At 39.4% G+C, this 15,494-nt stretch overlaps 1 protein-coding gene across 1 annotated transcript; it reads right to left on the bottom strand.

Annotated features, from left to right (window-relative positions):
• Nucleotides 1-250: 250 nt before the first annotated feature.
• LOC115269714 (uncharacterized) lies at nucleotides 251-726 on the bottom strand. Its single transcript, XM_029878536.2, has 2 exons — nucleotides 720-726; nucleotides 251-655 (listed from the first exon to the last, which is right to left on the bottom strand). The coding sequence occupies exons 1-2, from the start codon at nucleotides 724-726 to the stop codon at nucleotides 279-281; spliced, it is 384 nt and encodes a 127-aa protein (XP_029734396.1). The 3' UTR covers nucleotides 251-278.
• Between the last annotated feature and the right edge of the window lie 14,768 nt (nucleotides 727-15,494).

Below are 15,494 nucleotides of genomic sequence, written 5' to 3'. Positions count from 1 at the left end.
GATCCGGTTGGCACAAGAAGGCGTGGAGCGCGTGCTCTCTGCGGACCAGGTGGATGGGCGGACCAGGTGGAGCGTGACTTGGCGAGCATTGGGCGCGACCGAGGATGGAGAGCGGCAGCCACAAACCGAGTATTGTGGCGTACTATTGTTGATTATGTCTTGTCTTAATGATGTTGAACAAATAAATGTTTTTATGGGTCATCAAAAACTGTATATTCACTCATACCGCATCATCATATGGAATGCTCCCAAAAAAAAACTAACATATGAAATCACACCTACTGACTTCCCTTAACCGAATCAACGGCAACTCTACGCTGATTGATGGACATCACCGCTGACGACGATGACGCCGATGACGCGTTTCCTTCTTCATGAGCCGAGTTTGCAGCAGAATCGTCACGGCTCAACTCCTCTTCAATAGCGGCACCGCGGCGAACTTCCTCCTGAGGATTCGGTTCGAATTCAATCTGGAACTCGCGGGCTTGTTCGGCGACAGCGACCTCCCTACCTGGTTGATCAACGCTGCTGGGGACATCCTCGAAATTCTGTCGATTGTTCGATTCATCGAAACCGGACACCTGGAAGAAATCGAACGGGACGGCAAGGGTGGTGACGGCCATGACGGCCATTATCAGGAAACTAATTTGCATGGCTGTGAAAAAAGGAGAAGTGATTAGCTTCCGTTGAATAGTTGTTGCTATGATTGCGTGGCTTACCATTCATTGTCGTTGTTATTGTTAATTGAACAGGCTACGAAGCTGAACTGATAACTGGTTGGAAAAGTGGGGATGCTTTTATAATGCAGACATCTTAGTAAGAACTGTAAAACGTGTGGATCGAATTGAAATTGATTCACGTAGGAGGAGCAACGTCTGCTGCCACGAGCAGCAAATGTAGAATGTGAGTGAACGAGCTCGGTTCAATAAAGCATCTCTATAGTGATTCACAATAAATTCATGAGTAATTTTCGTTGAAGGCATTCAACAATTTACATGAAATTAGTGATTTTAATTTGTCGTATTTATTCACAAGAACATCATAAAATGAATGAGACCCGCTTTGATTGGGTAAAATCAATTTGATAAACGGTTACAAAAAAAACTCAGACCACATATGGTCCACTGCACGAATTTATGCTGGCCTGCTTACTCTCACAGAAAATCTGACGTTTGAGCGGTGTCGGCACCTCCCAAACGTAATTTTTTTTTGTGAGAGTAAGCAGGCCAGCATAAATTCGTGCAGTGGACCATTAGACTAACCGTAGCGTTCCGGAACCGACTCCGGGTGTCCCATCGAAGGTGGTCAAATTAAGGGGTGTCCGGTACGGGATTCAAAACAATACGTTATGCGAAAAATGTCATGCAATGCGCTTACGGAATTTAAAAAAATGTTCTGTTAGATCGGTACGAAATCTTTATTTTTTTTGCAATACTTTCAGTATGATCACGTATGATGATGAATCTGGGCGTGTTAGGGGAATACCTTTAAGTAAAAAGAAAATCAGGTTGAGTACTGTTCCTTTTAATAATACTTAGAATTTGCATCCTTTGACATACACGTATTTCGACCTCGTCTTCAGTGTCTTGTTCTTGACTTGACTGAGTCGAGTTTCAAAAAAAAAAATCCACCAAAATTGTCCGTAGAAGGCGCGCTTGGAAACAAAAAAATATCCTGTAATTTCCTACAGTAGCTTTTTCAAGCAAGATTTCTCAGAGTTTCCTATACAACTTCAACTTTTCCAGAAAATACACTGCTGATTAAAAGTTTGTTGTCAACCCTTCAGAAAATTTATTTTTAGGCACACCCGACTTCAAAACCCTAAGTCTCATTCAAAAGCCTAAGCCAAACTTTCAACATGATTAAGGTAAAATTTTTGCATTTTTTTATGTTTACTTAGCCTGAAGTGCTGGGTATATCGATTATTATACAAAACTAGCTGTACCCGGCAAACTTTGTCTTGCCTACTGCGGTTTTTGACGTTTCAATTTTTTGTCCAAGACCACCAGGTCACAAAATGTATGGAAGATCGATTTTCAAAAACTATCAATATTTCCATGTTTTTTGCCCCATAAACCTTCCTTGGGTGAAAACTAATAGAACAAAACTAATACGACCAAAATCGGACCTTCCGTTCGCAAGTTATGCGCGGCCCCACGTATGCCACTGCATTTTTATATATATATATATATATAGAAGATAGATGCTATACACTAAAACCTCTGTTTATTCAAGTTATTGTTATGCACATTGAATTTATGCACCATTGTTATGCTCTGCATAAAAAACGAGAGAGTATTGTTATCCACCAACAAAGTGTCGTTGCAAAACTCAGTGATTCTCAATCTGGGGTTACGGGCCATGCTGATTTCGCAGGAACCGAAAGCTCTAGGAGAAGGTGTGAATGGTTTTAAAATTCTGCGTCTCAAGTAGTACTCACAATATACCGGTTTTGTAAACCTCAAAGTTTTCCAATCTGAAATCACGGGCCATGTAAATTTCTCTAGAACTGAATGTCCTAGGAGTCCTGAAGTATCACTTTTCACAATAAATGGGTGTTACAAAGCTTAGTGATTCCCAAGCTGAGGTAACAGTCTAAATGGCCTACAGTTATCTGGTATGGGTCTATTTATAAACCACGTAGACCTTATTTTGGTTATTCTGATGCCCCTTGCCCAAATACCACACATGTTATATAAAAATTACGACAGCGCAAGTTTTGATTGTAGAGAAGTTTATTTTACGTTATTTTAACACAATGTTAGAATTATGTAAAATTAACTTCTATACAACCAAAACTTGCGCTGTCGTAGCTCTTTTATAATATGGGTCTTGCTTGGGTGTCCTCCTGAAGTGCCCATTTGTTTATTTGTTTATTAATGTAATCCAACTGACTTTTTCAGTCATATTGAATATTTTAATCCTCATATATTCATACATGAATCATAAAACAAGCAGAGCATACTTTTTAAATACATGCACAAAAAAACAAACATGCTTAAGCTACACAAACTAAATATACAATCCATCATTTACAAAATACAACATTAAACTAAGCCTAACATCGGTTCTGTAATATTTCTAACGTTCTGGCGTCCAAGTTAAATTATGTCGTGGAACAAATTCCCTACATTTCACATATTTTGGCCAAATTATTGGATTCAATGCTTTAGATTTCCACTTTTTATCGAGAGAAACTTTGAAAGAAATGTAATCAGGTGGTCTGCTATTATTCCATTTCGAAACTAACTTTAGCACATCGATGCGTTCGGGAACGCTAGTACCCAGTACTCGTGAAACCATTATACGAACGTCGCACTCAGAGACACTAGCATCAATGTTTGAAATTAGCAATAACAGATCGTCGTCACTCTCCGCACGGTGTGATAGTTGATCATTTTCCACGTTGCTTACATTCATAGCACTCGTATTGATCACATCAGACTGCAAGTTTGTCGAAAAAGGTGTGGAATTTTATGGATTCCGCAATGTAAGGAACAACAACTTTCTCAAATCGGTTTCAACAGATATCACATTTGACGCTAAAACATACAGGTCTTTTTATTAGAAGCTACAACAGTTTGAAAATCAAAAACGTATCCGGAGCTACAACGTAAACAGCAATGTACACTCAAACCACAAACGCCATGACGCTTAAGATCACCCGTGACCCCCTGAGAAACTTCCTGAAGTGACCATTGGCGTAACTAGGATTTTTTCCTGGAGGGGGCCCAGGGGGGGGGGCCTGATTTGAGATGAATTTTAAGCGGGATGGGCGCCCGATATGTGAATATGTAAATCAGTATTGTAGTTTTGAGTAATCAATATGCCTGTTTTTGATTTGTTCATAGTTTCGTAAACTATATGAGTACGAACAATTCTTCCAAGATTTTTTTTCCATTGCTTGCTTCAGTGATGGCTTCTTCCAGAAATTCAATCAAGAATTCATCCAGGGATTCCACTAGACATTTTTTTGAGGGTTTTTCCTGGGATATCTTTAGTGGTTCCTCCAGTAATTGTTTCAGAGCTCTTTTCGAGGTTTCCTTCAGGAATTTTACCAGAGATCCTTTAAGGTATTTCTGCAAGTATTCAGAGATTTCTACAGGAGTTTCTCCATATATGCCTTTCAGAATTCCACTAGAGATTGTCCCAATAATTACATCTGGAATGATTTGAAGTATTTCTGCAGAAACGTATTTCTGAAATTATCTGAGAAAGTTTTATTTAGCAATTATTAAAAAAATACTCCAAGAATTGTTTGAAAAATTTGTACAAAAAACATTTAGGGATCCTAGTTTTCCTTCAACAATTAATGTAGACATTGATTTCTTCATTTTTATCCAGGAATATTCCTACAAAAATTCTTCCAGGTATTCGCTAAGAAAGCTCTCCTGAGATTCCATTAAGAGTTCCTCATGGGGCTTGCTTCCGGGATTCCTCATCGGGTTTCTTCAGAAATTACTTCAAAAGTTCCTTCAGGAATTCACCGGAAATTCCTTCTGTTATTCTTACAAAAACGAATTCCGAGATTATTTTAAACATTTCTAGAAGAACTCATAAAGGGGATTCCTTCAGAAACTCCCGCAGGAATTAATCCAGGATTTCAGGGTTTCCTCAGGAATTCAGCGGTTTCTTCAGTATTTCCCCTGAGAATTCTTCAGAAAATCCTCCTGGAATTCCCTCAGATATCAAACTTTGTATTTCATCAGGAATGAATCTTGAGATTCCTCCAGGAACTCCTTCGGAAATTCCTCCCGGATTTTTTTTTTCAAGAATTATACTAGGTATTCCTTCTGGCATGCCTCTAGGATTTCATTCAGCCTTTCTCCAGAGACTTCTGCAAGAGTTCTACCAGGAATTTCTCCAGGTATTACCCCAGGTATTTTCTCAGGAATTACTCCAGGAATTTATTCAAGTTTGGATCCAGGAATTCTTCCATGAATTCCTCCGAAAATTCTTCCAGGGTTTCTTCCAAGAATTAAAACAGGAATTTCTTCTCTAGGGTTTCCTCTGCACATTCCTCCAGGATTTATATCATGGATCCCTCCAGGAATTCCACCGATGATTCCTGCAGTAATTCCTTTCTGAATTCCTCTAAAAATTTCTCCAGGAATTCCTTCAGAAATTTCTCCATGGATTCCTTCAGAATTCCACTAGAGATTCTTCCAGGAATTCATTCAGGGATTCTCAAGATATTCATTTAGGGATTCCTCCTGGAGTTCTTCCATGAATAGTTCCACGGAATTTCCCCAAGTTTTCCAATAGAGATTTGTCCAGGAGTTCCTCCTGAGGTTCTCCCAGAAATTGTTTCAGGGATTCCTCCAGGTTTTTTTGCAAGATTTCCCCCAGGGATTCTTCCAAGTAATTCTCTAGAAATACCTCTAAGGATGCTTCCAGGAATTCCTCAAGAGGTTACTTAAGAATTACCCCAAGAATCCCTTCAGAAAGTCCTCCAGGAATTTATCCAGGAACTCCCATAGGAATTCGTTCAGCAATTACTACCGCAATTCCTTCAGAAATTCCTCCTGGGATTCCTCCAAAAATTCCTCTGGGAATTCCTCTAGAAATTTCTCTTGGAATTTTTTCAGAAATTTCTCTTGGAGTTTCTTCATTAATTTCTCTTGGAATTTCTTCAGATATTTCTTTTGGAATTTCTTAAGAAATTCCTCCATTAATTGCTACCAAAATTTTTCTCGAGATTCCTCCAGGAGTTCATTCAAGAATTTTCTAGGGATAGTTCCAAGGAATTTCCCCAAAAATTCCTTTACAGATTAATCCAGGAATTCTTCCTGGGATTCCGCAAGGCATTTGTCCAGAACTTTCTGCAGGAATTTGTCCAGAGAACTTTCCAGGTATTCCTCCTGCGGATTCTCCAGAAATTGCTTCAGGGATTCCTCCAGGGATTTTTCCAAGAATTTTCAGGGATTCTTCCAAGAATTTCTCTAGAAATTTCTCTAATGATTCCTCTAGGAATTTTTCAAAAGTTTTCTTTATAAATTTCTCCTGGAAGTTTCTTCATGGACTCATCCTGGGATTTCTCTAACAATTCATCTAGAGATTGCTTCGGGAGTTCTTCTAAAAACTCCAAACTCCACTAGATTGCTCCCAGAATTCTTCTGAAAACTCCACCAGGAACTCATCTAGTCCAGGAATTTCTCCAGGGATTTTTCAAGGAAATTCCCTAGGGTTTCCTCCAGGGATTTCTTAAGGAATTTCTCGAGAGATTCCTCCAGGAATTGATACAGGCATGTCTCCAGGAATTTATCCAGGGGTTCCTCCAGGCATTCCTCCAGAAGTTCCTCCAGAGATTTCTTTAGGGATTCCTCCAGGCATTAATCCAGGATTACTTCAGAAATTACTACCGCAATTTCTCCAAGAACTTGTCTAGAAAATCCTCCAGGGATTCATTTAGAAATTGCCCCAAGAATTCCTCCCGGAGTTTATCCAAGAAATATTCCAATAATTCTTCCTGGGATTCCTGAATGATTTCCTCCTGAGATATCTTTTTATTTTATTTATTTATTTGACAACATCTTCGGCTGAATGCCGCACAGAATGATAAGCTAGACTTAATTCTATTTTTACAACACTAATTTACTTCTATTAAAATCAAACGAGTCGCACATATCATTAAACAACCTACAACACGATTCAAACGGGTTGTGATATCCGTAATCCGAACGATGAATGGGAATCCACAGCTATCTTGAATTACGAAGGCGGCGGGCTGGAGCGTGGAAGTGCAAGTTGCTAAGAAGACAGCTGCAATCGATTTTGCCGGTGATTACACCGGTGACCACGTCTCTAGAAATTCCTTCAAATATTTTTTCGGGAATCCTCCAGGAAATCCTCAAGTTATTCTTTTAAAAATTTCCCCAGAAATTATTTCTGGAATTTATTCAAGAATTAATTCAGGTATTCCTCCTGGCATTCTTCCAGGATTTCATCCAGGCATTACTCCAGCGACTCCTCCAGGAGTTGTACCACGAATTTCACCAAAAATTACCCCAGGTATTTCATCAGGAATTCCTCCAGGAATTTCTTCGGGAATTCGTACAGCAATTACTTCAGGAACTGTTCCAGGAATTCCTCCAGAAATTCTTCCAGGGTTTCCCCCAAGAATTAATCCAGGAATTTCTTCTCCACGGTTTCCGCTACAAATTCCTCTAGGAATTATTTCATGGATTCCTCCAAAAATTCCACCGACGATTTCTCCAGTAATCTTCCAGAAATTCCTCTGGAAATTTCTCCTGGAACTCCATTAAAAATTCGTCTCAGAATTCCCCTAGTAATTTCTCTAGGAATTTCTTTAGGAATTTCTCTAGGAATATATTCAGAAATTTCTCCATGGATTCCTTCCAGAATTCCTCTAGAGATTCTTCCAGGAATTCATTGAAGGATTCCTCAAAGAATTGATTAAGAGATTCCTCCTGGAATTCATCCATGAATAGTTCAATGGAATTTCCTCAAGATTTCCTATAGAGATTTGTCCAGAAATTCCTCCTGAGATTCCACCAGGAACTTGTCCGGAAGTTCTTCCAGGAATCCCTCCTAAGGTTACTCCAGAAATTTGTTTCAGGGATTTCTCCAGGGTTCTTTCCAAGAATATCTCCAGGGATTCGTTCAAGAATTTCTGTAGAAATTTCTCTAAGAATTTTTGCGGGAATTCCTTATGAGGTTTCTTCAGACATACCCCAGGAATTCCTTCAGAAAGTCCTTCAGGAATTCATATAGGAATTCCTCTTGGAATTCCTGAGAAATTACTACCGCAATGTCTCCAGGGGCTCCTCAAGAAATTCCACCAAGATTTACCGCAGATATTTTTTCAGAAATTCCTACAGGAATTTCTTCAGAAATTGATCCAGGAATCCCTCCAGGAATTTCTTCGGAAAATCCTACAGCATTCCTCCAGGAAATTCTGCAGGAAATCCTTCAGATATTGCTTCCGATAGTCTTTCAGGAGATTCTTCAGGAAATTCTATAGAAATTTTTCCAAGGGATTCCTCCGGAAATTCTTGCAGGTTTCCTCTAGGAATTAATCCATGAAATTCCTCCAAGAAATTCCACCAGGAATTCCTCCAAGAATATACCAGAAATTCCTGCAGGGATTCCTCTAAGGATTTTTCCGTGAGATTCCTCCAAGAATTCCTCCTGGAACTCCTCCAGAAATTCCTCTGGGAATTCTTCTCAAAATTTATCTTGGAATTTCATCAGAAATTTCTCTAATGCTCCAGGCATTACTCCACGAACTTCTCCAGGGATGCCTCCTTCAGAAATTTATCCATTAACTTCTCCAGGGAATCCACCAGGAATTTGTCCAGAAAATTTTCTAGAATTTCCTCCAGAAATCCATCTTGGAATTGCAGTGAAAATTTGCTTATGATTTCACAAAAAAAATGTGTCTATGATGCTTCATTCTTGAGTTATGATTTTTCAAAGTAGGTGGTGTCTGTGGAAAATGTTTGTTTTTCACTGGAGTTTGCCGGAAAATTAGGCGACCCTGATTTTTTTTCAATTTAGTTTTTCAAATATATATGATCCCTACCTAATTTCATTAAGCTTCAGAACCTTCGTACTAATTTGTACGATAATAAAAAAATCCCCTAATGCTCCAGGCATTAGTCCAGGAACTTTTCCAGAGATTCCGCATGGAATTTTTCCAGAAGGTTCTCCCGGATTTCCTCCAGAAATACATCTAGGAATTTCTCCTGTGATTTCTTGAAGAATTCCTCTAGGGATTCCTCCAGGAATGCATCCAGATTCATCTAAAAAAAATTCTAGTAATTTCTAGAGGGATTTCTGATGCGGATTCTTCAGATTTTCTTTCCTGAAATTCCTAGCTTAATTGCTCTTCGGATTCCTCCAGGAATTTATCCAGGGATTCATCCAGGGATTCATCCAGGTATACTTTCAGAAATTACTCCAGGGATTCCTGCAAGTATTGCTCCGAGAATTCTTGTAATGATTTCTTCCGAAATTTCTCTCGGGATTTTTTTTTAATTTATTCAGCGGTTAGTTAAAAAATTACAGTATTCCGTTCATAATGTTTTACAGAGATTCAACGCAGGATTTTTTTTAGGATTACTTGTTGATTTGTTGAATAATCTGAAGGATTTCGAGAGGAATTCCTCCAGCGATTTGTATTGAAATTCTTTTAGAAGCAAAAAATTCTCCAAGAAGTCATTCAGGAATTCTTTCACAATTATCTCATGAATACCAAGTCTTTTACAAGTCGAATCATGAATATCTTCAAGATTACGATTGCCCCTTGCAGCACCAGCTTTTAAATATATTAAAACTTCCTCAATGACCATTTGAATTTGTGCGTTGTTTGATAGATGCAAAAATACCCCTGGCCCACGAAATAAAAGAAATTAATAGTCACCTCCAGCATGGTTTTAATGAATACACTCGCGTTTACGCTTCAGCTACGTACATCTATTCTCACTAGGAATTCAAAAACTTTTGCTGGAATTCCATTGCAAATTCAACCAGATTTTTTTCCCACATGATACTTGATTTCCATAAAGAAGCACTTAACCATATTTTGCAGTAATGCTGCTAGAAAATTCAAAGATTCTTAAAGATACCCATCCAGGAATTCCTGGAAATTATGATTTAGTATTAATTTTTCAGTTGAGAATTGTCCCCAATAACTGTCAATTTAAACACATATTATGCCAAATTAATGTCTATTATAGATCTATGTTTGTCACCACGACAGTGGTTTTTAGATTTTTTCTAATTTCCATATATAAAGTCATGACAAATTTCTGGGGGGGGGGCCTGGCGGATTCTGGGGGGGGCCTGGCCCCCCTGGCCACCCCCTCTAGTTACGCCAATGGAAGTGACTCCGCTACCCCCTGGAACCTTCTGAGAACCTCTGCTAAATCCATCTCAGATTTCCTAATAGTCCCGAAAAAAATCATTTCGTTCTCACACTTTTGATTCTTGAGAAATCAGCGTGGCCCGTGACCATAAATTTGAAACCACTGCTACTTGCAACACAACTTCATTGAAGATACATCATATTGGGAACCACTGGAATGTACTTCAAGGAAGTTGATCAAAACGCATAGAATCCGAATTTCGTCGTCACACTTGTGGTCCTTGAGATATTCACGTGATCCGTAACCATAGATTGGAAAACACTGTTTTTTTTTCAACATATTTATTTTAAAAATATTGATCCTTGAGATGATCAAGCCGAAAAAAGCATTTGCACTTCGTTCTAGCGCTTTCAGTTTTTGTGAAATTCCCAGGCCCAGGACCGTAGGTTGGGAACCACTGAACAAAGCAAAACCGCTAACATATTGATTGTAAGCAAATAACTTATGAACGTTATAAGTTATTTGATAATAATCACAGGTGAGCAATTATTTGCGATCTTCACTGTATAATTCTAGAACTGAAAAAAAAATCCACCGATTTACGCACTAGGTAATTCCCAATTTACGCCCCCCGTTTTGAGCGTAAATTGGGGTTTTAGTGTATACAAACCAAGCTGTCTCCAGTTAGCCTAGTGAATAAGGCTATGGATCGCCAATCCGGATACGGCGGGTTCGGTTCCCGTTTCTCGACTCCCTGGGCATACTGTATCATTGTACTTGCCTACACTGAAAGACGGCTTGCGGTTGAAATTACTATTCTGAGGGTCAACATAAATGCACAACGCCACTTGATTTGTGCAGACTGAGTTTCGTTTCAATTCAACAGAAAAATGTTTTCAATTTTACCATGGACCCGATTTACAAATTAAAAAAGTTTCTGTTTGCAACTGGATTCGAACCAAGAATCTTGAGATCACCAGACTCGCACGCTACCACTCGGCTATCGAACCGGTTGATATGGGAGGAAACAGAATGCACACAAGAAGCGTTTATGGGTTGATGATTATGTTTTGCCATAGCTAATTTGAAAACATTTTTGTGCTTATCATAACCGCAAGCCGTCTTTCAGTGTAGCAATATACAAATTTTAAGCAATGGCATGTAAAGAAAGCCCTTCAATTAATAACTATGGAAGTGCTCTAAGAACCAGGCCCGTGCACAGAAGTGGCGCCTAGGGAGGGGTTTTTACCAATTTCTGCAAAAGGCGGAGGAGCGTATGTGCGTTGGTAAGGGGACTTGCAAAGAACACTAAGTTGAAGCGAGTCAGGCCAAGCCCCAGTGGTGACGTAGAGCCATAAAGAAGAAGAACAAGTAGAAACCAAGCTGTCGACAGAACATTGATTCATGTCAGATTCCACCCGCATTCATCGCATTTGTGGTATAGGGCTCTCACGCAGCGGCGAGAATTCATTGGGCCTCATATTGTTTTCTTTTTCATTTCTATTTATTAATTCGGCAAATTCAAATTTGTTGTCCATGAAAAATTTCTTAAAGCTGTTTTTGCAAAAAAGACAAAAAAATAGCACATAAAGTTACTGAAATGAATTTGTAAGAACTTCGAAGTTCCAATAATGCTCCGAGTGTTAGGCAGCTTTTAAGCTGCTTTAGAGCCTTACAATGAAGTTGGTGAAACTGACCTTCGAAATTCCATCAAGGAATTCATTGTCAAAAGTCAGAAAGTTCCATTCGGTAGTTTATCCGCACTTCGTGGAACTCGGAAGTGTATTTTTTCTTGGGAAGTGGAACTTCTGGTTACTTGGGAATATTGAACGTTAGAAACGGCAGCCAGCCATTTATAGTAGAGAGTAAAAGCAGGTTACAGCGGCGTATCAGGGAGTGCCAAGGGGTTTCAGGATATCTCAGAAGTGTTTGAGGGGTTTCAGTGGGATACAGGGGTCTCAGGGGCGTTTCAAGGGGTCTCAAGGGTGTTCCATGGGATCACAGGGATGCTTCAAGAGGTTTCAGAGGGCTCAAGGGGAGTTTCAGAGGGTCTCAGAAGCATTTCAGAGGGTTTTAGAGAAGTTCCAGGGGATTTCAGAGAATACTAGGAGATCTCAGGGGCATTCCAAGGTGGCCAGCCCAGTCAACACATGATCGCATATGATGCTGAATAGGATGCAAAAGTGGAGGCGATATACAGGGTGTTTGATTCCGGGTTTTGGATATTTTCAGGGCTGATAGGTCTTGATGAGAGATGAAAAAGTTCCCATGGAACATAGGGTCGGAAATCACTGCTAAGTGAGTTAATCACATTTTAAGTTTTTAATTTTTGGTTATCTTTGAAGTCCTATATCTACTAAACTATCAATCGTACAAACTTTCTCAGCGCACGAATTGAAAGCTAATTACTTCTACTTTCTTAGTCTCTTGGACGTAAACTTTGTAAAAATAGTTTAAAAGGCCTTAAATTGAAAAATAATGCAAAATTGGTCGAAAAAATCGACTCTTTTTTGGACATTTTTGATGATTTGAATATGAAAATAAAGCTTTTGTTAAAAAAGTTCTTCTACAAAACATGCACGAACTTGTTCCTTAAAAATGTTTCTTTGACACCAAAACTCTATCTTTTGTAGTTAAGCCAAAAAATGTTTTTGAAAATAACGTTCCAAATTGCATTAACTTCATGCCAAAACAATGGTCATCACCCTATCCGTCGTGCGTTCGTGTGCTGTTGCTCCACGGCATGAGGACGACTACTGCTGCTGGCTTGGCTGCTGGTGATGTCATCGCATACAGAAAACGAGCTCGCTCTTTGTCGCGTCACATCTCCGCCTGTGGAATCATTCGAGGCGGAGTTTGGATTTGCGCATACTAAGTGCGACGTGCAGTTAACTTGTTTTTCGACGGAGCGAAAGGAAAGCGCCGACGAAAGTGTATTTACAAGAGCAACCATTTAAATCCTTCGCACTCGTAGCTCTGCTTCGGTGCTGTTCAGATGGGGGGGTCTGTGCGTGCGGCAATTTAGAGCATGCACTTATTTGATGTATTTCATTTTTTTGTATGATGTGCAAGGATAATGATTCTTCTTATTTCTTGTATAACATTCCCACTGGGACAGAGCCTGTTTCTCAGCTCAGTTGTGAAACATACAGCAATAAATTCCTTTGGAACCAATCATGGGGGATCCTTGGGAAATGATACCTTTGGTGAATCTAATCAACAAGTTGGACATTTTAGGAGAAGTTGGGGATTCTTAATGGACACTGGGGATTTTTAGGAGATATTGGGGATTTTTAGGAGATATTGGGGCGGGTAAAGGGAACTTAGGAATCATGGCGGTCCTTGAGAAATGATACCTTTGGGGAATCTAATCGACAAGTCGGACATTTTAGGAGATATTGGGGATTTTTAAGGAACATTGGGGATTTTTAAGGAACGTTGGAGATTTTTAGGAGATATTGGGGAGGGTAAAGGGAACTAAGGAATCATGGCGGTCCTCGGGAAATTATACCTTTGGCGAATCTAATCAACAAGTTGGACATTTAAGGAGAAGTTAAGGATTCTTAAGGGACATTGGGGATTTTTAGGAGATATTGGGAATTTTTAAGGAACATTGGGGATTTTTAGGAGATATTGGGGAGGGTAAAGGGAACTTAGGAACCATGGCGGTCCTTGAGAAATGATACCTTTGGGGAATCTAATCGACAAGTCGGACATTTTAGGAGATATTGGGGATTTTTAAGGAACATTGGGGATTTTTAAGGAACGTTGGAGATTTTTAGGAGATATTGGGGAGGGTAAAGGGAACTAAGGAATCATGGCGGTCCTCGGGAAATTATACCTTTGGCGAATCTAATCAACAAGTTGGACATTTAAGGAGAAGTTAAGGATTCTTAAGGGACATTGGGGATTTTTAGGAGATATTGGGAATTTTTAAGGAACATTGGGGATTTTTAGGAGATATTGGGGAGGGTAAAGGGAACTTAGGAACCATGGCGGTCCTTGAGAAATGATACCTTTGGGGAATCTGATCAGCAAGTTGGTAATTTTAGGAGAAGTTGGGGATTCTTAATGGACATCGGGGATTTTTAGGAGATATTGGGGATTTTTAAGGAACATTGGGGATTTTTAGGAGATATTGGGGCGGGTAAAGGGAACTTAGGAATTATGGCGGTCCTTGAGAAATGATACCTTTGGGGAATCTAAACAACAAGTTGGCCATTTTAGGAGATACTGGGGATTTTTAAGGAACAATGGGGATTTTTACGAGATATTGGGTAGGGTAAAGGGAACTAAGGAATCATGGCGGTCCTCGGAAAATGATACCTTTGGGGAATCTAATTAACAAGTTGGACATTTTTAGAAAAGTTGGGGATTCTTAATGGACATTGGGGATTTTTAGGATATATTGGGGATTTTTTAGGAACATTGGGGATTTTTAGGAGATATTGGGGCGGGTAAAGGGAACTTAGGAACCATGGGGGTCCTTGGGAAATGATACCTTTGGGGAGTCTAATCGACAAGTCGGACATTTTAGGAGAAGTTGGGGATTCTTAAGAAACATTGGGGATTTTTAGGAGATATTGGGGATTTTTAAGGAACATTGGGGATTTTTAAGAAACATTGGGGATTTTTAGGAGATATTGGGGATTTTTAAGAAACATTGGGGATTTTTAGGAGATATTGGGAAGGGGAAAAGGGAACTTAGGAATCATGGCGGTCCTTGAGAAATGATACGTTTGGGGAATCTAATCAACAAGTCGGACATTTTAGGAGAAGTTGGGGATTCTTAAGCAACATTGGGGATTTTTAGGAGATATTGGGGATTTTTAAGGAACATTGGGGATTTTTAAGGAACATTGGGGATTTTTAGGAGATATTATGAAGGGGAAAAGGGAACTTAGGAATCATGGGGGTCCTCTTAGGAGAAGTTGGGTATTCATAAGGATCATTGGGGATTTTTAGGAGATATTGGGGAGGGTAAAGGGAACTTAGGAATCATGGGGATCCTTGAGAAAAGACACCTTTGAGGAATCTAATAAACAAGTTGGACATTTTAGGAGAAGTTTGGGATTCTTAAGGGACATTGGGGATTTTCAGGAGATATTGAGGAACACTGGGGATTTTAAGGAACATTGTGGAATTTTAGGCGATATTGGGAAGGAGAAAAGGGAACTTAGGAATCATGGGGGTCCATGGGAAATGATACCTTTGTGGAATCTTATCGACAAGTCGGACATTTTAAAAGAAGTTGGGGATTCTTAAGGAACACTAGGGATTTTTTGGAGATATTGAGGGTTTCTAAGAAACATTGGGGATTTTTAGGAGATATTGGGGAGGGGAAAAGGGAACTTGGGAATCATGGGGGTCCTCTTAGGAGAAATTGGGGATTCTTACGGGACATTGGGGATTTTTAGGCGATATTGGGGAGGGTAAAGGGAACTTAGGAATCATGGGGGTCCTTGGGAAATGCTACTTTTGCGGAATCTAAACAATACAGATTTTTCTGTATCGCCGTTTTCAAGGGTATAGCAGACACCTAGATTTCAAAAGAAACTTATAAAAATGTACTACATTTTGACGGTTTAACATTTTTACTGGTTTTTATTTTTCTAAAATATGTGTGAAAATGTACAATTTTTTAATCATTTTTAAAGAATAATC

The sequence above is a fragment of the Aedes albopictus genome, chromosome 2 (assembly GCF_035046485.1).
Source record: "Aedes albopictus strain Foshan chromosome 2, AalbF5, whole genome shotgun sequence".
Taxonomy (NCBI): Eukaryota; Metazoa; Arthropoda; class Insecta; order Diptera; family Culicidae; genus Aedes; species Aedes albopictus.
Note: the sequence above shows the minus strand (reverse complement) of the source record. Positions and strands in the feature narration are given on the sequence as shown.